Here is a 22,874-nt window from a genome sequence, read left to right on the forward strand (position 1 = left end):
AGACCTACCAGGCAGATACCTGGGAGAAAATCTCTGTAGTAACTGAGAATCCTCCCCATTTAATGTCTGGTCTTCAGCAGTTCGGGATTTTTGTTACTGGCAGTTGCCAGTGGGCCACATGCCATTATAGGCAATCTCATCAGTGCTAATTTTGACATAAATTTAAGTTAATTCCCTTACAGTGTTAACTTTTAACTCAGTGATCATCAAAAGCTTGTCTCTCTCACCAACAGAAATTAAGCCAATAAAAGATACTACTTCACCCACTTTGTCTCTTAACTCCAGGGACATTCTAATCTCAGGTCAGTCAAATTGCCATGTTACAACGCTACTTCAGGTCTTGTAGGTTTTTTATCGACCAGGTTTCAGTTTCAGGAGAATTTAACTTCAATGATCACGAGTAATTCATTTTGAAATTTCTATTTGATTAACTAGGCCATTGCTATCTACTTAAATTAACGGTGTGTGTAACACTTGTAATAAACGGTATTACTTTAAACATTTAAAAAACATTGGCGTATACATGACACATCTAAATATTTATCTTACACTTAAATGTGTAACATTCACATCTAATGTGATTTTTTTTATCTTATTTCTATCACTTGTCTTGCCCAAAACTTTTTTCAAATGTAGCACCTATTCTGTACAAAATTGACCGTTATCTCTACACTACTACATGGGAATTAAATAACTGAAACCCTGCACTTCAGCTTGAAAAATTTAGTAATGAAAAGTTTTTTTCTATGTTCTGAGGCCAGTGGTTCAAGTACTGTCCTGTTTGCTCAGTTAATGGGATCAGACTGGCTCTGTCCTTCCTGGATTGGTTCTCTGTTTTCTCATGAGCATGTAAGAGACTTTTTGAGAGGATACACTCTTACATACAAGGCAGTCTGAGGGTTACAGTTTAAAACATCTATCAACATTGTTTATAAGATCCAATTTATTGAACTGAGGGGAAAAAAATCACACACATACAGAAACTGCATAGTAAGGTAGTGATGTGAAGTGCTTAAATAGCTAACTTGATAGCTGTGTTAAAAGGTTGAATAACTTAACTAAACCTAAGTATATAAATTTCTTGGCCTGTCTGATCACCTAATCTCCCTCTCCTGGATTGCCCATTTCCACCACACCAAGCACAGGTTTCCTATTCTCACTTTCAATGTCCTCCATTTAGGCTTCAGGTTGCCAGGATAACTTCTTATCATGACATTTACCACACTCTTTCACTCTGCTGGTGACGTTGACCTTGATCAACCACTTGTTCACTTTTTTCCAACAAGCATCTCTCACATTCTGCCATGACTCCCTTTGTGCTTGGGAAGAGAGCATCTCACTAAAATTCATAAATGACCACCTGAGTCTCTCTTAAATTCTCCTTAAAACCTACGTTTTCTGTGATGCTACTGTCAGAATAATAAATACTGTACAAATAATATACAAATAACTTCAACATGTGCTTGGGGCTTTTATGGGATTCTCCCTTTGGCATCAATCCAATTCCACCTGACTTCTGTGGGCATTGGATTATGCCCACATTATGCAAGATTTTCTGTTTCATTCCCCACAATCAATTTAGCCACAGATGAAGAGTGATGTGAGTACTACTTTCATTCATGACTCTTGGGGAAGTAGCCCATGCAGAAACCTTCTTTCCCTGGATAGTTGCCTTTCTTCTCTCAGATTCAAATTTAATTCTAATCTCTCTAATCCTTTATAGATTTAAAAAAATTGTAGAGAAAAGTATTATATTGGAGACCTAGCCCACTTTTAATCTAAAAGGTAAATCTTTAATATTTTTCTTTGAGTGCTTGCTCATGTAGATTCCATTCCAGGTGCGTGTACGCCCACATGTGCAATTGTTGGAGATTTTGCCTTAAGGGTATTTGTAGGGTTGGCAGTGGCACCCCTTCAAGTGCCATGCTCATGCGCCGCTATATCAGCACCACCGACCCTACATCTTCTCAGTTCCTTCTTATCACTCATGGTGGTTAGTCAGAGCACTTTTCCTTGCATTGCAAGGGCTAGTGGTTTTTTGCCTACTGACTTAGAGCCTTGTAAATAGTTTGTGTATAGTACAGTAACTTCTTGCTTAATGTTGTAGTTATGTTCCTGAAAAATGCGAATTTAAGTGAAATGATGTTAAGTGAATCCAATTTCCCCATAAGAATTAATGTAAATATGGGGGGGGGAGGAGGTTCCAGGGAATTTTTTTCACCAGACAAGACTTTTTATTTATTTTTTATTTACACACTCACTCACACTCTCTCTCACACACACTTTTAAACAAACAATTTAATACTGTACACAGCAATGATGATTGTGAAGCTTGGTTGAGGTGGTGAAGTAAGAGGGTGGGATATTTCCCAGGAATGCTTTGCTGCTAAATGATGAACTAGCACTTGGTTGAGCCCTCAAGGGTTAACGCATTGTTAATGTAGCCTCACACTCTACAAGACAGCACAAATGGAGGTAGCATGGCAGGCAGACACACACCGTGTGTGTGAGAGATGCACATTGCCCCTTTAAGTATGCTGACCCCTCTCAAGTAATTGCCCTTTTAAGTAGATCAGCAAGTTGAGACAGCAGCTGCTGCCAGCATGCTCCCTCATCCTGACCCCTGTCATTCTCTCTCCCCCGCCCCTCCTGTGGAGATGGAGTAAGCGGGGAGCGGGAGAGAGGGGGGCATCCTGACATTAGTGCCCCCTCCCCCCCTACAACAAGCAGGAGGCTCCCGGGAGCAGCACCAAGACAGAGGGCAGGAGTGGCACATGGCAGTGAGGGGAGGGACAGCTGGAAACTGATAGCCTGCTGTGTGACTGCCACACAGGGAACTTAGGGGAGCTGATTGTGGGGAGAGGGGGTTTGGTCCATCCTGGTTCCAAGACCCCACCAGCTCACTCCAATGGACTGCTCTTCCTGCAAGCAATGGGCAAAGCAGGCAGGTGCCAAACAGTTATAAGGGAGCATTGCACAACTTTAAACGAGCATGTTCTCTAATTGATCAGCAATGTAACAACATTAACCAGGATGACTTCATGTGAGGAGTTACTGTATTTAGTGTTAAATGTAGTTAATAGTTAGCAGCTAGGCTTCCAGCGGGGACTTCGTCTCTGGCGAGGCATGCCCTGGTCTCCTGTGTTTAAGTTCTGCGCGTACTGCAATAGGCCTATGCCTAGACGTGACCCCCATAGCAGCTGCCTCAAGTTCTTAGGGGAGTTGCACATTAGGGACAACTGCTGAATTTGTAAAAACTTCCAGCCCTGCACACAAAAGAAACGGGATATTCGACTATGGGTTTTCCTCATGGAATCCGCCCTGCATCCACCCTATGTGCAGCCCTGCTAGGACTCACCAAGTATCTTGGCTGCAGTGTGCCCCTGGACTTGGGCTCCGCCTAGCACCATTTCCCGTCGCCAGTGCCCAAAAAGAAGACCCAAAAGCATGGATCTCTGGCACTGGGCAAAACAGGCCATGGGTCATTAGCAAGGGACCCCCTTTGGGCCGCCCAGCCACTCCGTAGCTGTGCACTCATACCTCCCAGTCGGACCTTTAGCCCTGTGAAAGGTCCACCACTAACTCCTGGGAGTGGCATGGGACCAAAAAGCCTGATGACACTGACGCCTTCAGAGGCTTCCTATGCCAAGAGAGCACAGGCCTCTGTCCTCACCACCAATCCAGCATGTGCCTCAGGAACCAGCAAAGGCTCCTCACGAGGGCAAGCCAACGCCTAAAACCCCTTGGGGCCAGTGGAGCGCCGCCGATCCCCTGAGATGAAGAAGCACTCTATCTCTGCTGCGGATCGCTCAGAGCAAGATGCAGGTCTCCGCATTACCAACACTGCTCACCTTCTGGCTGGTTGTCATCTCAGAGCAGGTTCCATTCGCCTGCCTTGTGGAAGTGCTCCCTGTCATGTCCCTGGTCCCCCTCCCTCCCTAGCATCGATCAGGCTCTGGGCACCGATCTCCGACTGTGATGGTCAGCAAACAAACCCAGCCATTCACAGCCCCACTGTGGTCACCAGAAGGGGATTCCTCCAGCACGGAAGCCCAGTTCAGTCCTTCACCTAGACTGTACTGGTGCAAATGGACACCAGAGGCCATGGAGACATCTGTGGCACTGACTTGGTAGCACGGCTAGTGGCCAGCACAGTGTTCTCATTGGCATGTATAGGGAACATTGGTTATGGCAATGCCCCCTTCACATTACCCATTGACTGCCGCCTCATAGTGACAGCTGGCGGCACCAATGGAACCGGGCTCAGTGCATGAGGCACACTCAATGGTAGAGTTAGAGGGAATTGCGTCCACCCCTGAGCCTCCTTCCCCTGTGGGGAAAGATGCCCCGGAGCCTCCCCAAGCTGTGCAGTCATCATCTTCGTCCCCAGACGAGGCGGTTGTGGGACCCTCGAGTGTCAGCCTGCCGGACCATTTAAAAAAACACCAGGCCCTGCTGCATTGGGTGGCTGAGAACTTAGGCCTGGAGGTGGAGGAAATGGCTGAGCAAGCAGACACCTTGTTTGTTGTCTTCTTGGCTTCTACCCTAAACTGTGTTGCACTACCGATGCATGACAGTGTCCTTAAGATTGCCAAGGGTCTCTGGCAAACTCCTTCCTCCATTTCTCCCTCCTCAAAAAAGGCCAAGGGATACAAATACTTTGTCCTAGCCAAGGGATTTGAATACCTGTACACCCACCCTCCCCGGGCTCGCTAGTGGTCTTTGTGACTAATGAAAGAGACAAACAATGGCATACCAGCTCAAACCCCCAAAATAGAGGCCAAACGGTTGGATCTGTTTGGAAGAAAAATTTATTCGTCAGCTGGTTTGCAGTTCCAGGTGGTAAAACCACAACTGATGGGACTTCTTCCATAAGTTCACAGAGTTTGGCCCAGGAATTTGGCTCTGCGGCTGCCAGATGATCCCTCCAGATGACATGAAATGCGGCGGACTTGGCAGCCAGGGTGGTTGCGTTAGCAGTGGTAATGAGGTGCAGTTCCTGGCTTCAGACCACAGATCTCTCCCAAGAAATGCAGACCTCAATCCAGAACCTCCCATTCAATCGGAGCGGTCGCTTTTCTGACCAGATGGGTGTGAGGATGCATGGGCTTAAAGGACACCAAGGTCACCCTTCATTTGCTGGGCCTGCATACAGCCTATGAGAAAGCAGTTCCAGCCACCCCTGCTGGCTAGGTCTTGGCAGTCTTGTCCGGGATCTGCAAGGAGGAGGAACAGACGCTAGTTTCAATTGACGTTGCCCTTCCTCCACCCCTTTAGCCCTGCAATCCACTCTGGCAAAACATCCTGGGGGCCAGAAGCGCTCTTTTTGAGGGTGTGGCCGAGAGCGACACTTTCCCAGTCACCTCCCCAGATCCACCCTGGTCTTTCCTCACCCGTCTTCATCCTTTCCATTGGACCTGGTCCCAAGTCACCTCAAGACTATTGGGTGCTGGACATAGTGTCTCAAAGTTACACCATGCAGTTTTCGGCCGCCCCTCCCACTCCTCCTTCTCATCCCTCTCATGACCAGCTCCTTCTCATGAACAACTTCTTTTTCAAGAGGTCGAGAACCTCCTGCGCCTGGGAGCGGTGGAGGAGGTCCCTCAGTACATGAAGGGAAAGAGGTTCTATTCGCACTACTTCCTAATCCCAAAAGCAAAAGGGGGCCTCAGACCCATCCTGGACCTGTGATGTCTCAACGAATCTCTCAGAAAGTTGAAGTTTTGCATGGTCTTCCTGGCTTCCGTCATCCGCTCCCTGGATCTGGGAGACTGATACGCCACCCTCAACTTGAAAGATGCCTATTTCCATGTCTCCATATTCCAAGGTCAGAGACATTTCCTCCATTTTATAGCGGGCGAATGCCATTTCCAATTTATGGGACTCCCCTTTGGCCACTCATTGGCTCCAAGGGTTTTCACAAAATGTATGGCACCAGTGGCCACTTACCTCTGACGTCAAGGGATCCAGATCTTCCCACATCTCGACAGCTGGCTCATCAAGGACAGGTCTTGGGACCAAGTGAGGAGGAGCCTCAATCTGTTACGTTCCACTTGCCATCACCTACGTCTGTTGCTAAACGAGAGAAAAATCCATCATAAGGCCAGTTGAATGCATAGAGTTCATAGGGGCGGTTCTCGACTCCACGCTAACCAGAGCCTTCCTCCCAGAGATGTTTCTTTTAAGGCTATATCAAACCTGATCTCCCTTGTAAAGAACCACTTGCTAGCTATGACTTTAACCTGCCTGCAGTTGCTGGGCCATACGTGGTCAGTCATAGCAGGCTCCACTTCAGACCTCTGCAAGCATGACTTGCATTTGTTTACACCCTCAACAAACTCGGTCTAGAATGGGTGGTCAGGGTGCCAGATAACATCTTGTCATCCCTGGATTGGTGGTTGGACACCGGGTCAGTGTTGGTGGGAGTCCCCTTTGTGATCCCGTCCCTGTCGGTGACACTGGTCTACGACACTTGGGGCCTGGGCTGGGAAGCGGTGGAAGAGGCACTGGACCTGGGCGATGTATGCACCTGGGACCGATGGTTGCGGGACGATCTGGCTCTCCACATTGTCAGGGAGCTCAGAGTGGTTCATCTGGCAGGCCAGGCTTTATTGCCCCACCTGAGGGGCAAGGTGGTGCAGGACCTCATGGACAATAACACAGCGATGTATTATATTAACAGAAATGGTGGAGCCAGGTTGTCAGCCCTTTTCCAAGAAGCTCTCCGCCTTTGGGACTTCTGTGTGTGGCATGCCATTCATGTGATAGCCGTGCGCCTACTCGGGACCAAGAATGTGTTAGTAGATTGCCTCAGGAGGACCTTCTTGTCTTGCCACAAGCGGTCGCTCCATCCGGAGGGGGCCAGTATGATCTTCTGAAAGTGGGGAACTCCCCAAGTGGGCTTGTTCATGCCCTGCCAGAACAGGAAATGCCACATGTTCTGTTTGCTCCGGTGGATGGACGGGAGTTCCCTGTCAGACGCTTTCCTGCTTCCGTGGTCAGGAGCCCTGATGTACGCCTTTCTGCCCGTGCCATTGATCCACAGAATCCTTGAGAAGATCAAACAGGACAGGGCAAGGGTTATCCTGATAGCCCCCGAGTGGCCTCGCCTGCACTGGTTTGGCACGCTGCTGGACCACTTGGTAGTTCTGCTGCTGCGACTCCCTTTCTGGCAGGACCTGTTGTCCCATAACCATGTCAGTCTCCTGTACTCGAGCCTGGAAGCATTGAACTTGACCGCGTGGCTGCTGTGCGGCTAAATGCAGAAGAAACAGGTCTAGCTGGGTAGCAGAAACCCCTCCACCAGAGTGACCTACCAGGCAAAGTGGGAAAGATTCATGCGCTGGGCCTTGGATTGGTGTGTCAAGGCTGAGCAGGCCTCATTGCAAGTGATCCTGGACTATCTTCTGCACCTCAAACTTCAGGCCTTGTCCCTGTCATCAGTCAGGGTCCATCTGGTTGCTATTTTGGCTTTCCACCTTCAGTTGTAAGGCAGGTCAGTTTTCGATCACAACATGGTGGCCTAGTTCTTGAAAGGGCTGGATCATCTTTACCCTCATGTCTGGGATCCTGCCCCTCCTTGGGATTTAAATCTTATGCTATCGAGGCTACTTCTCTCCTGGAAGGTTATGTTCCTGGTGGCGATTTACATCCACTCACAGTATGTCTGAGATCAGGGCACTTACGTTAGAATCACTCTATATGATGTTCTACAAGGACAAGGTCTGGTTATGGCTGCACCCAGTGTTCCTGCCCAAGGTTGTCTCCCAGTTTCATACTGGCCAAGATATTTTCTTACTGGTCTTCTTTCCAAAGCCTCATAATTCTGAAGAGGCACGCAGATTGCATGCCCTGGACCTCCAGAGGGCGCTGGCCTTCTATATTGACAGGACACGGCCTTTCTGTAAGGCAGTGCAACTGCTTGTTGCGGAGGCTGACAGGATGAAAGGTAGCCCAGTGTCTGCTCAGAGGATCTCGTCCTGGCTCTCAGTCTGCATCCAATACTGTTATGAGCAGATGGGTGTGTGACTTCACCGGTGATAGTCAAAGTGCACTTGACTAGAGTGCAAGGATCATCAGCAGCGTTCTTGGCTCAGATGCCCATCCAAGAGATCCGTAGAGCAGCCACCTGATTCTGTCCACACATTTACATTGCATTATTATTATTAAATTTTATTAAATTACGCACTTACCCAGCAGGCCCAAGACAATGCTGGCTTTGGTAGAACAGTATTACAAGCAGCATGACCGTGAACTCCGAGCCCACCTCCATGAAAACTGCTTGTGAGTCACCTAGAATGGAAGTGACATGAGCAAGCGCTTGAAGAAAAAACATTTACCTGCCTTTTGTAACTTGTTCTTTGAGATGTGTTGCTCATGTTCATTCCATTACTTGCCCTCCTGCCCCTCTGTCACTGTTGCAGGCAAGAAAGAACTGAGAGGGCATAGGGTTGGCAGTGCCTGATATACCAGCGCATGAGTGCGGCCCTAGAGGGGGCACCACTGCTAATTCTACGGATACCCCTAAGGCAAAAATCTCCTACTGCACATGTGCGCATGCAGATAGCTAGAATGGAATGGACATGAGCAACAGATCTTGAAGAACAATAGTTACAAAAGATAGGTAACCTTTCTTTTTCAACTAAAGCTGTGGGGCTGTTCATGCTAATTGAAAAAAACATCTGATTGATTACCAGTCAAATACCCAAAGCAGATACAGAAGACTGGATCTAATTTGGAGGCCCTCATAGGTTTTCTCACACACTATTTTTTTTTTAAAAAAAAAACCTATTTTGACTTTAGCTTTGAGGTGAATAAGCATGGAATGGCATTGGCTTGGAAAATCACAATGCCTGAATATGCAGCTGGATGAAGGGATAAGAGATAATTTATTTAAACTTTATAATTTGTGCTAGTTTTATGAAATCTACATAAATATTTGGGTTATTTTTGAATACGTGCTTTTGTTTATGCTTGGAGGAATAGGGTGTAACAAGATGGAATTTTGACTTTGCTGCTTGTATAATTTTGGGTGACATTGGCATACTGAAACATCTGGGGGGTGAGTCACTCTAGGAATGAACTCAAAAACAAAGAAGTTGAGTCAGTATTTTCTCGAATAGCAAAGGATTAAACCTCTATATCAAGAAGCCTAACAAATAAAATGCCTTTCTCATTTCCATTGTCACAATTCCCTAAATGTTGTGTAAAGTAGAAGTTGGATTTGTTTTTTGTCTAACCTTGTATAGTTCCTTTTCAAGGACAGAACACTTAACTCATGAACCAGTTATGGATGGACCTTTACTACATTTGTCAGTTTTGTTAGATGGAAGGTGATTGTTGGAGGGAATTAAAGAGGTTAAAAAAAAATTTGATCTGGTTCAACAGCTTCTGCTCTCAGAATACCAGTTCTGAGCACACTGTATAGTAAAGAACAGAATTATCAGATAGAAAGATGCACACAATATGTTGGGGAAGAGTCAACATGGCTTTTGTAAATGGAAATAATGCTGTCTCAATCTATTAGAAATCTTTGAGGGGATCAACAAGCATGTGGGCAAGGGTGATCCAGTGGATATATTGCACTTGGACTTTCAGAAAGCCTTTGACACGGTCCCTCATCAAAGGTTTTTAAGCAAAGCAAGTAGTCATGGGATAAGAGGGTAGGTCCTCTCGTGAATCAGTAACTGATTAAAAGATGGGAGAGAAAAGGTAGGAATAAATGGTTAGCTTTCACAGTGTAGAGGATTTAATAGCAGGGTTCCCCAAGGATCTGTACTGGAGCCACAGCTGTTCAACATATTCATAATTGATCTGGAAAAAAGGCATCAGTGAGGTGGCAAAGTTTGCAGACGATATACAATTGCAGAGTTAAGCCCAAAGCTGACTGTGAAAAGTGACAAAGAGATCTCACAAAATTGGGTGACTGAGGAACAAAATGGCAATTGAAATTCATTATTGATAAATGCACAGTAATGCATGTTGGAATCCCAAATATGCATATAAAGTAGTGGCAGGAGCAGCGCCAGGGTTTTTGGTGCCCTAGGCAGGGGTCCTTCCCGGTCGTTGGCGGCAATTTGCGGCGGGGGGGGGTGTCCTTCCGCGCTCCCGGTCTTCGGGGCACTTTGGTGGCAGGTCCCGGAGCGAGTGAAGGACCCGCCGCAGAATTGCTGACGATGACCCAGAGCATGGAAGGACCCCTTGCCGCTGAATTGCCACCACAGGTGGCAAAATGCTGCCCTCCCCCAAATCCTAGCGCCCTAGGCGACCATCTTGGTCCTAAATGGAAGCGCCGGCCCTGAATAGTGGGATCTAAATTAGCTGTTACCACTCAAAGAAGAGATCTTGGAGTCATTGCAGATGGTTCTCAGAAAACATATGCCCAATGTGTAGTGGAAGTGCACAAAGCTAACAGTGTTAGGAACTATTAGGAAAGGGATAGTTAATAAGACCGAAAATATGCTGCTGCTATATAAATCCTTGGTACATCACACCTTGAATACGGCATGCAGTTCTAGTCACTCCATCTCAAAAAAGATACATTAGAATTGGGAAAGGTACAGAGAAGGGCTCCAAAAATGATTTGGGGTATGGAACAACTTACATACAATGAGAGATTTAAAAAGACTTGGACTAGTCAACTTAGGTATTAGGGATCTATAAAATCACAAATGATGTGGAGAGAGTGAATAGGGAAGTATTATTTACTCCTTTACATAACCAAATAACCAGGGGTCACCCAATGAAATTAATAGGCAGTAGTTTTAAAACAAATAAAAAGAAATACTTCACACAATGCACAGCCAACCCGTGGAACTCATTGCCATGGGACATTGTGAAGGTCGAAAATATGGGTTGGTTTAAAAAAAAGAATTAGATAAGTTCATGGAGGTTAGGTCCCTCAGTGACTATTAGCCAAGATGGTCAGGGGGACAACTGCATGCTTTGGGTTTCCCTAAACCTATGATTGCTAGAAGCTTGGGCTGGATGATGGAATGGATCACTCAATAAATTGCCCTATTCAGTTCATTGCCTCTGAAGCATCTGGCACTGACCACTCTCAGATGATAGGATACCATTGGTCTGACCCAGTTAGGCCATTCTTATGTGAATTACAGGCCAGGACAGAATAGACTATGTACAGTACGTATGTATTTGTGCTGTGTAAATATCTGAAATGGAATCCTAGCAGACACCCAGGAAGAAGCTTAGTGTTTGTACATGAGTAAATTGAGTCAGACAAGATTTGCAATCTGTATGGCTCTCACTAGATTAGTGCAGTACACAGTATTAAACTCTAGTGCTTGGTGTATTTTTTGTTTTTGTTTTGTACGTTGACTTTCTGAGATACATACAGCTTCACTTACAATTTAAAAATAACTATATTCTGAATATAACCTGAGATTTAATCTTTGGTGGAACAAGTCTTAGTGTATTAGGCAAACTTACAGCTTGATGATATAATGATCCTGTGTGTGTATTTTGTCTTGTACATTTTATTTCTTGAAGATGAAGGATTCTCTTAAGAGAAAAAACAAAATTGCAAATTCTATATTTTTTAATATAGTACTTTTTTCTAATCTTATTTTAGGTGTCAAAACATAAAGATGGAAATGAGCAGAGTGAAGTTGTATCGCTATCGGAGGAAGAAGAAACATTCTCTTGGCCTGGTCCAAAAACAGTTGTGTTAAGGAGGACGTCTCAGGGCTTTGGTTTTACCTTAAGACACTTCATTGTTTACCCTCCTGAGTCTGCTGTTCACTTTTCTTTTAAAGTAAGTGAAATGAATGATGGGGGATATTTTTCAAAACACTCCATGTTTCGGAAACAGCATTATCATGCTTATGGGTTTTTTTACTCCTTAGGAGTGTGTAGTAATTAGAAAAAATGATCCATGTCAAAATAATTATCTCCTTTTAAGATAATGAAATCTTTCCTGTTTCCATGAGTGTAAATCTTACACTGAGGTGAAATAGCTTCATGCATACTAATAAATGACAGGCTTATTTGCTGTCTTCAGTACAAACTTCTTGATCTGCTTTTATTCTCAGTGTATACTCCTTAAATAAATTGTTGCACTACTCTTCTCGCTTAGATCACAGACCAGTCTTCCTCCTGTTTTTAATTCTTTCCCCTGCAAAATACTACGACCCATCAGTGTGGGCCTGAGACTTTATTTTTGAATTGACTTGAAAGAAACTGAAAATAATTATATGAAAAGGATAACTTTTATTTTAAAAAACCTTCTGTTTTAATAACATTTTATTTGGTAACTAGGAATAAGTGCAATAATACTTTGTTACTGTTAAACTTGAATGTATTGCTGCTAAGCTTGGCAAATTTTTGACCTAAAACTATTGACACATCTGTCCAGATTTAGAATAGGAAAAAAAAAAAAAATACAGTTTACTCAAGTATCTGTATCACAGTGTCACATTTAGAGAACAACCTGGAAAAAGAAGAAAACAATACAAGATAGGAAATCTGCTCAACTAACATCTGAAGTTAGTGTGCTGCAAAGACAGTTTTCATGATTCTTATATTTGTTATCTACTGAAAAGGGCTAGAGCTTTCAGTTCCCAATTAGCCAGGAGAGACAAAAGATACGTATTTGCATATTCTGGAAGAAGTCTGTCAATTTTACAGTATACAGAAACCAAAGCTCATAAGTTTCCTCCTTTCTTTAAAAGAACTATGAGGTTGGTCTCTCTCAAATGACCTTGTAAACTGGAGTAATAGTAATAGGATGAAATTTTAATAGTGAAAAGTGCAAGGTCATGCATTTAGGGATTAATAAGAATTTTGGTTATAAATTGAGGACACATCAGTTGGAAGTAACAGACGAGGAGAAGGACCTTGGAGTATTAGTTAATCACAGGATGACTGAGCCGCCAATGTGATATGGCCATTAAAAAAGCTAATGCGGTCTTCGGATGCATCAGGCGAGGTATTTTCAGTAAAGATAAGGAGGTGTTAGTACCATTATACAAGGCACTGGTGAGACCTCATCTGGAATATTGTGTGCAGTGCTGGTCTCCCGTGTTTAAGAAGGATGAATTCAAACTGGAACAGGTACAGAGAAGGGCTACTAGGATGGTCTGAGGAATGGAAAACCTCTCTTATGAAAGGAGTCTGAAAGAGCTTGGCTTGTTTAGCCTAACCAAAAGAAGGCTGAAGGGAGATATGATTGCTCTTTATAAATATATCAGAGGGATCAATATCAGGGAGGGAGAGATTATTTAAGCTTAGTACCAATGTGGACACAAGAACAAATGGATATAAACTGGCTATTAGGAAGTTTAGACTTGAAATTAGACGAAGGTTTCTAACCATCAGAGGAGTGAAGTTCTGGAACAGCCTTCCAAGGGAAATAGTGGGGGCAAAAGACATATCTGGCTTCAAGACTAAGCTTGATAAGTTTATGGAGGGGATGGTACAATGGGATAGCCTAATTTTGGCAATTAATTGATCTTGATTAACGGGTAAATATGCCAATAGTCTGTGATGGGATGTTAGATGGGGTGGAATCTGAGTTACCACAGAGAACTCTTTCCTGGATACTGGCTGGTGATTTTTGCCCACATACTTAGGGTTTAACTGATACCCATATTTGGGCTCGGGAAACATTTTCCTCCAGGGAAGATTGGAAGAGGCTTGAAGGTTTTCACCTTTCTCTGCAGCGTGGGGCATGGCTCCACTTGCTGAAGGATTCTCTGCACCTTGATGTCTTCAAACCACGGTTTGAGGACTTCAGTACTAAGACGTAGGGTGGGGTTTGATACAGGAGTAGGTGGGTGAGATTCTGTGGCCTGTGTTATGCAGGAGATCAGACTAGATGATCATAATTATCCTTCTGACCTTGAAGTCTGAGTCTGAATTACTGTCTATATTTAAGTGTTCATTGTATTCAATGGGTAAAGAGGCATGGTTTATGTAATAAGAAAACAGTGAGACAATTTTGGTGAATCTAGTTAGCATTACTTTGCCAAATATTATTTTATGATAATCTTCAAGGATATGGTTCACATAGTGAATGCAACTGTTGGGTGTTCCTCTTGGTTCTGTCTTCAGGCAAGGAGCCAGTCAAGAACAAAAAAGAGTTTTGGCTCCCAGTTCTCTGTTTGGCTCTGTTCTCCAGTTGTTTCCTGCCCCCCTCACAAAGGTAGCTGAAGCTTCTTTTGTATCAGCGTGCCCTGGTCTACATTACGAGTTTAAACCGATTTAGCAGCGTTAAACCAATTTAACGCTACCTGTCCACACAATGAGGCCCTTTATATCGATGTAAAGGGCTCTTTAAATTGGTTTCTGTACTCGTCCCCAACGAGAGGAGTAGCGCTAAAATCGGTATTGCCATGTCAGATTAGGGTTAGTGTGGCCGCAAATCGATGGTATGGCCTTCGGGCGTATCCCACAGTGCACCACTGTGACCGCTCTGGACAGCAATCTGAACTCGGATGTACTGGCCAGGTATACAGGAAAAGTCCTGCGAACTTTTGAATTCATTTCGTTTGCCCAGTGTGGGCGCTCTGATCAGCACGGGTGGCGATGCAGTCCCAAATCCAAAAAGAGCTCAGCAGGACCGTACGGGGATACTGATCTGATCGCTGTAGGGGAACAAATCTGTTCTATCAGAGCTCCATTCCAGAAGACGAAATGCCAAAGCATTTGAAAAAATCTCCAGGCTATGATCAGAGTCCACAGCACAGTGCTGTGTGACAAGCGTAACAGAAAGCAAAGAATCAAATGGACACTCATGGAGGGAGGGAGGGGTACTGAGAACTCCAGCTATCCCACAGTCCCAGCAGTCTCCGAAAGCATTGCATTCTTGGCTGAGCTCCCAATGCCTGTAGGTTCAACACATTGTCCGGGGTGGTTTCAGGGTATAGCTCGTCAATTTACCCCCCCCCCCGTGAAAGAAAAGGGGAAAAAAGTTTGACTTTTTTTTCAATGTCACCCTATGTCTACTGAATGCTGCTGGTAGACGCGATGCTGCGGCAGTAAAGAGCAGTATCCGCTCCTCTCCTCCCGTGGCAGATGGTACAATATGCTTGCTATCTGCTGAGTGCTCTGGCTGCCTCAGGTGAGCCTGGCCGGGACGCCTGGGTAAAAATAGGAATGACTCCCGGTCTCCCAGTAGATGTACAGAATGCCTGGTAACTCTCATCATAGCAACTGGGGGCTGAGCTCATCAGCCCTCCTTCCTGTGTAAAGAAGATTCGTTTTCCTGGACTATCATAGCAGCGGGATGCGGGCTCTCTACCTCACACTGCTTAATGTCCTGCCTGGACTATAGCAGTTGGAGGCTTTCCCCTCATTTTATTCTCAATAACAAGTCACTGTTCTTATCTTGCATTCTTTTATTACTTCATCACACAAATGGGGGGACGCTGCTACGGTAGCCAGGAAGGTTGGGGAGGGAAGCAATGGGTGGGGTTGTTGCAGGGTTGTTGCATGAATGGCATGCAGCTCATCATTTCTGCGGATCTGACACGGAGCAGCTGTGCTCTCTGGTTCTCTGATACACTAGTTTCTAGTACACTTTCCCATATCTAGGCAGGACTGACTCTATTTTAGATACCATAAAGGATGGATTGACTCAGGAGTCATTCCATTTTTGTCTTTGCGCCCGGCCGACTCAGCCAGGGGCACCCATGAAGCAGCAGACGGTACAGAACGACAGATAACTGTCATCTCAAATGGCGCAGCAGATGGTACAGAACGACTGATAACCACTCTGCCGTCATGCAAAGGCAAATGATTGCTGCTGTGTAGCACTGCAGTATCGCCTCTGTCAGCGGCATCCAGTACATATACGGTGACAGTAAAAAAAAAAAGGCTGAACGGGCTCCATAGTTGCCATGCTATGGCGTCTGCCAGGGCAATCTAGGGAAAAAGGACGCGAAATGATTCTGCCATTGCTTTCCTGGAGGAAGGAATGAGTGACGACATTTACCCAGAACCACCCGCGACAATGATTTTTGCCCCATCAGGCACTGGGATCTCAACCCAGAATTCCAAGGCAGGGGGAGACTGTGGGATAGCTACGGAATAGCTACCCACAGTGCAATGCTCCAGAAATCGACTCTAGCCTCGGACCATGGATGCACACCGCTGAATTAATGTGCTTAGTGTGGCCGCATGCACTCAACTTTTTACAATCTGTTTTACAAAAGCGGTTTATGTAAAATCGGAAGAATCCCATAGTGTAAACATAGCCCTTGGGTGGCTACCAGACTCCTTATGGAGTAGAAGAAACTGGGCAGGCTCCAACTCACTTTAGCAGTCTGTGTTGTGTGCCTGAGCCGTTCCACTGACAGACTTGTTGAAGCCAGCCAGCAGCAGAAATGGCTAGCTAGCAGGAATCAGGTGATAACATGTTTCCCTGTTCTGCAGCACAGAGTGATCAGCAGGGGGTCAGCCAAGAGATTTCTCTGGATGGATTCCAGTTTGAAGCATAGGTAGAAGCGAGTGAGGAAGTTTTTGGCTGTGCTGAACAACGTTTATGCAGCCTTGTTGCTTCCTCCTGACAGAGACCATTTCTTGTAGGCTTCAACAAGAAACCTCAGCCAGTCACTTCTCTTTACTTATCCAGCTCCCCCACCCCCCAAGTCTTCTCCAGAGGCTCTTTGGGTTCTCTATGGGTTCTTAAGCATATGCTTCTAGGGACATCCAGAGGAAGGGGAAGTGGATAAAATAGATCTGTCCCACTCTAGTTGTATGTCTTCATCTTCTGCCTTCACTTCTGACAGCCTTTCGGAGAGTCAAAGGAGAGTGTTCCCAGTGGAATAGCCATTCTGGCACCTCACATCTCAGACTCTAAATATTATTTCAGTGGAGTTTGAGGCCTGAGTTGAGATGCTTGGATCCCTATGTTTCTGCAAAGGGGCTGTTAGGCACCCATCTTCCTTAATCCCTTTCTGTCTCTGAAATGATGGAAATGGCTTCTCCATTCCATTATGACTCTTGCTTTAAATAGGAAATTATGGGATTAGGGGGTACTTACGTACTTATGGCTGCCTGCTCATCCTCTTCATTCATGGTGGCCATTCAGTTGTTGACTGAAGTTCAGTCATACAAACTCCACAAATTGGTCTGGAAAAAAATCTCTTGTGCTGGCTTTTGGCAGTCAACAGCCTAAATGACATGGTTTCCTCTTCCATTCTGGTTTTGTTGAAATGGCAGAAGGAAGAGGAATAAGTTTTTAAAATCACATACATCTTGTCTTTTCTGGAGACCCAAAACTTCTCATAGACATCTGTGTCTCCCTACCCCACTAGAGAGTTATAAGGTTCTTAAGGGTCACTTTCACTTCCAAAATATCCCTCTGGCAGTCCAGCTTATCAACATCCCCTGCCTAAATCTTCACTGAGATCAAGGTAGTAATTTCGGCTGTATCCCCCGCTGGCAGGCTTCTTTATGATCCCATACCTGGGTAACTGCATCATTCAAGCCCAGTCCCTCCAAAAGACCATTCAGGCCCCATTTCTTTGTTCTGTTTGTACTATGTCTGTCACAATGGGGTTCTGGTCCATGAGTGCAGCTCTTAGATGCCATTGTAATACAAATAAATAGGAATAACAAGCAGTATCCAGATCGCCTCAGGTCATGTTCAAAACCCTGGGACTTGTGTTAAGCCTGCATAGGAGCTCACAATCCCAGTCCCAGAGACTGATACTTTTAAGTGAAGTCATAGACAGGAAGGAGGCAGAAACATGAATATCCACAGAAAAGACTGAAAAGTGGAAGTGGAAATTTTGATCCTACTTGACCTGCAAATAGAGAGGTACTAGGGGCTGCATGTCTTGTCACGATCCGTTTCCCTGCTGTGTTTCTGTTAAATCCTGTCAGTTCCTTATTTCTTCTTCAGACCCTTGGGGGAGTGCTGAAAGCAAACTAGGGTTCTGTTGGCAATAAAGACTTCACTGACCTGGTACCTACACTGATCCAGTTCCCTAAATTATTCCCTTCTGTAGATGCTCCTCAAACTTTCCATTATCACCAGTGGCAGCCTGAACTGGTGAGCACCCACTTCCCTTCTAGGAGTTGCTGTTTCCTGGGAGAGGAGGGGTTTCACATTGACTCGCTAGAACTCAAAGCAGTTAGACATGTTCTGATATCTCCGAACCTTCCAACAAGTCAGCAGGTCCTGATACAATTGGCCAACTCTGTAGTAGCTGCTTACATAAACTGTTGGGGAAAACCAAGTTGTGCATTAAGGAGAACTGAAAGGCAGGGTGATAGTGTGACATTTTCTATTGGTAATAGATCTGAGGAGTTAGGCACTTCCTCAGTAGTGAAGCTACTAATGTGTGCTGCGTGTTTATCATCAAGTCAGATAAGCTCATTTTGTTTAGACCCACTCTGTTGCGACCCAGCAGTTGCAGGGCACCAAATTCAAACATCTGACTGCTGAAGAAACTGAAGTGAAGTCTTAACAGAATTGGGGAAACTAGGCAGAGGATATGGGTTGGGCTTGCCAGAGAACAGAGGGCTGTGGTTAGATTAAGGTAGTGTTTCTCAAACTTTGAGTCTCAAACTCTGGATTTAAGAAGAAAAAATCGTGACCCCTCCCCCAAGGCTTGAAAAGGTAGGGGCATAAGCTGACCAAGGCACCCCCTGGGCATCATGGCCCCAAGGTTGAGAAACACTGCATTAAGTGGATAGTCAATGCCAACCAAGTAGTGTCTTTTAGTTACAGTATAAAAAAACTAGCACTGCTTAGTAATAACTGTGACAAAGTCTTTTTTGTCCTAACACATAGCCAATAAATGGCAAAAAATATGCAAACCAAATGTGAACCCTTGCAGACTGCGGAACACATGAAATAAGCTGGCAATTAAATTAGTTTGAATTTCAATAAATGAGAAGTGTAGCTCCAAGGAGAACCCAGAGTGATAATTTAGTGAAAGTGATGAATGCATGGGTCACTTTGGCAAAGGTCTGCACCCACGAAGATCTGTTACAGCTTTCTAATCAGCTGAAAATGTGGTGGTGGTGGTGGTGGCTAAGCAATCTTGGCTACTGTTACCAGGACAGTCATAAGGAGCCACATTTATTAACTACAGTTCACTACACTGTCTCTATTTTCATTTCATTTTATTGAAATATAATGTTGCAATATTTGAATGTGAACAGTAATGGATCAGTAGTATTTATAAAGTAGTATTGTCATTTTATACTAGAGGCCCCAGTCAGCATCAGGGTCCTATTTTATTAGTGCTGTACAAATACACACAAAGTCATGGTCCTTTTCCAAAAGAGCTTTTTATCTGAGAAGGCAGGTGACCTGTAAAACAAGTGGGAGAGGGATCAATCCCACACAGAATTTTATTTACTTCTCTCTCCATAATATATTGTTGGAGAGATTGGGCATCAACTGTCCAACTAGCCTTTATTTATTGGCTGATTTCTTATTTGCCTCATGACAATGGCTGGTCTTGAGGAAGGATGTTGACGGGTATGATAGCCTTATGGATCAGTTCATCAAGGGCTTTCCATGTGCTAAGGGGCAGTGTGAAAAGATGTAAGAAGCTGACAAATGGGCAGGCAAGGCTGGCATCATTGTCAAGGGCAGTGTGATGAAGCAGAGGAGGGTATAATGAACATCTGTCATTGTTACTAGTGCTAAGTAGCAACAGAAACTTTTACAAGTGGTGTACTTTCTGCATGTTTGTATTATTATGAGTGATGTAATACAACTGAAACAGTACATGCTAAAATTTTGCAGCACGTATGTGAGGTGACTGTAAAAATGCTTTTAAAATTCAGAAGCATTTGCATTATCAAGCGCTCCATGTAAAAACATTTTTTTAAGGATTGAGATCTTTGCCTTGATATCATACAAAATCCATTTAATATTACTCTTTTGCCTCTGTTTTATGACTGAGCTGTGCATGCCAGATGACAGATTACCAATTGTAAAATTGGTATCAATTTGTGAAGAACTGGAAATCTACCAGTACTGTTTACTATATCATATATATTAAACTGGTCCCTCTCATGGTTTTATAGTTTTATATCTTTTTATGTCCTTGGAAAATGAGAATCCAAATATTTAAAGTCTAAAACATTTTGTTGTTGTTCAATGAATTGGGTAGAAACTAGATAAATACAGATATTTGCCATTTCTGTAATTGTATGCTGCAGTCCTGTTGGGTGACCATAGTTCAAAACATGTTGAACTGTTACAGGAAGCAAGTGCGGTAATAATGACTCTTAACACTAGTTGTTCTCTGGGACAGGGTTTTTACTGCAGTACTGAACAGTCAGTATTGTACAAAAATGCAAAGGTATACAACTGGCTATTCTCAAAATTCACCTGATTGATACAATTGTTATAGTACAGTATATCTGCTTTTTATAAAGAGACGTGATCCTTACTAGCTCAATCCTTTTTAAAGTTAATTTTTTGTGTTGAGGTTTTTAAAGCTTCAGCAAACTCATTGGTAACTTCTGTCCTGTAATGACAATGTATTGTGATGCAGATTATACTGAATTGCTGTATCACAATGAGATGTGTTATAGCTGGAGGGACCTTTCCCTGGTCTATATTGTACCACATATTATAAACTTTTCAGCAAAAAAAAAAAAATCATTAACCTGGAGTAAAGGTTGGGATGAAAAGCTGTCATTACAGGAAAACCAAAATTAATAGGAGAAAGATGTAGTTTTTTTGTGGTTGTAATGGAAGCAGCCTGGAAATCTGGAACTAGGGCTTCACTTAAACAGATTACACAGGTAAGATTACCAAATAACTTCTAGCTTTGCCTTAGCTTTGCCTTCACTAGTTCACCTCATTCTGAATGAGGCCATGTCAGCCAAGCCAAGTAAATTCGTAGACCAAGCTGCTTTTTTTCAAAAAAATAAAATAAAATTGAAGAGGTTGGATTTTTTTTATTTTTTTTTTTTTGTTGTTGTTTTTGGGCGGCTGGGAAGAGACCCCTCATATTTCTTAATATCTTTTTGCTGTAAATTTTCCAGAAAGGTTCTACTTTGTAAGGCCATGTCAGTTTCCAAGTTGGTAGAATTTTGAAGTCAGGGAGCAGATAAAATCAGCCTTAATATGGAATAGGAGGTTGACCTTAACTGTGGAGTTCCTACTGAATCTCCATATTGACGTTATAATGAGTTCTGGACAGAAAATTGGCTATCTAAAAAAGGCAACTGCTTATTCAGCTTCTCCTTCCTGAGTGTTTTCAAGTTATAGCTGCATACTGCACTGACACAACTCAGTTTTTAGTTGTTAATGTTGAAAAGTCAGTGCAACTATCAGAGAAGGAGCATCATCAACAAATTTGTCACCTAAGCTATTCTAAGTGTAGAAACTTATATTACAGACAGACAAAGCTTGATGTTTAGATTTCAGGAGGAGTTTGCAGGATTTGCAGTTAGAAAATACTTCAGACTTATAAAGTGAACCAATTTTATGAGTCATTGATAGACAAAAAATGTGGAACCTCTCCCTTCAATTTTAGATTAATTGCACGTATGCTGTACAACTTTGCAATTTATATTTTCTTGACTCAAATAATGCCATGTGACTGCTGCTGTGTGACATATCAAGAAAGTAAGATGAGATTTATTTGTTTTAAATACACTTTTACCCCGATATAACACGAATTCAGATATAACGTGGTAAAACACGCTCTAGGGTGCGGGGAGGCTGTGCACTCCAGTGGATCAAAGCAAGTTCGATATAATGCAGTTTCACCTATAATGCGGTAAGATTTTTTGGCTCCTAAGGACAGCGTTATATCGGGGTAGAGGTGTATACACTTTGCCAAGATTTTCAGTAATTAATGTCTAATTTTAAAAATTACTAAACATCCAGCCTCTCCCATGAACATCAGACCACTTATTTAGGTGCCTAAGTATGGGTTTACAAGCCTAACGAGGCACCCATTTTTGAAAACCTTGTTGGTATGTGTTTTCTTCCATTTGGTAAATTTTACATTTTAATTGTGTGTTGTTTTTGTTTGACAGGATGAAGAAAATGGAAATAGAGGAGGTATGGTGTGTTGTTTTTTTTTTCTTTTGCAGTATTCCTTATTTATCATTCATCAATAAAGTAATGGGTATGCACTGTACCGGCTATTTAAAATCTGAGTTAAAAATTAATTATGTGACAGTGCGAGTGGTTTCTTTGGTCTTCACATGGCATTAGGATAGAAGTCCATTAAGCACAAGAGGCGATGTATTCTATCACCCCTAACTTTTTTTAACTTGAAAAGCTGTGTATTATGTAAGTCAGTGGCAGAGGTGAAAGTAAGCTGGTACGGTCCAGTACCGCATACCAGCAAGAGCCAGTACGCCATGCTGGACCGCACCGGCTTCCGCAGCAGGGATTTAAAGGGCTCTGGGCTCCGCACCGTGAGCTCCGAGCCCTTTAAATTCCTCCCGCAGCTCCGGTGCCCGGGCTGGGGCTGGGATTTAAAGGGCTCAGAGCTCCCTGCTGCTGTGGGGAGCCCAGAGTCCTTTCAATCCTGCTCGGCAGCTGCGATTTAAAGGGCTCAGAGCTCCTCCAGTGGCGGGGAGATCTGAGACCTTTCAATCCCTCCTACAGCTCTCGCAGCCAGGCTAGGGCCGGGATTTAAAGGACCCAGAACTCTGCGGTGGCCAGAGCCCCAAGCCCTTTAATTTGCCCTGCGGGCTCCCAGACACTTCTGCAACTGGGAGCCCTGGGTTGATTTAAAGGCCCTGGGGCTCCCAGCCACAGCTGGTGCCCCAGGGCCTTTAAATCTTGAGAGGCCCCGCCTCTTCCAGATGAAGCCACGCCCCCTCAGGACTCCAGCAGTACCAGTAAGTCCTGTCAGTTACTTTCACCCCTGGTCAGTGGTTCTCAAACTTTTGCATTGGTGACCCCTTTCATACAGCAA

The 22,874-nt window shown here is 44.1% G+C and overlaps 1 protein-coding gene across 5 annotated transcripts in view; it reads left to right on the forward strand.

Moving 5' to 3' along the window:
• The window catches only part of ARHGAP21 (Rho GTPase activating protein 21), a 208,467-nt gene that overhangs the window by 73,630 nt on the left and 111,963 nt on the right, over positions 1 to 22,874 (forward strand). For all 5 annotated transcript variants that reach the window (XM_032775680.2, XM_075062282.1, XM_032775676.2 and 2 more), the window contains 2 exons: positions 11,591 to 11,773; positions 21,982 to 22,006. In XM_032775680.2, coding sequence (XP_032631571.2) covers positions 11,591 to 11,773; positions 21,982 to 22,006 — 208 coding nt within the window. The remainder of the gene's footprint in view (positions 1 to 11,590; positions 11,774 to 21,981; positions 22,007 to 22,874) is intronic.

The sequence above is a fragment of the Chelonoidis abingdonii genome, chromosome 2 (genome assembly GCF_003597395.2).
Source record: "Chelonoidis abingdonii isolate Lonesome George chromosome 2, CheloAbing_2.0, whole genome shotgun sequence".
Classification (NCBI taxonomy): Eukaryota; Metazoa; Chordata; order Testudines; family Testudinidae; genus Chelonoidis; species Chelonoidis abingdonii.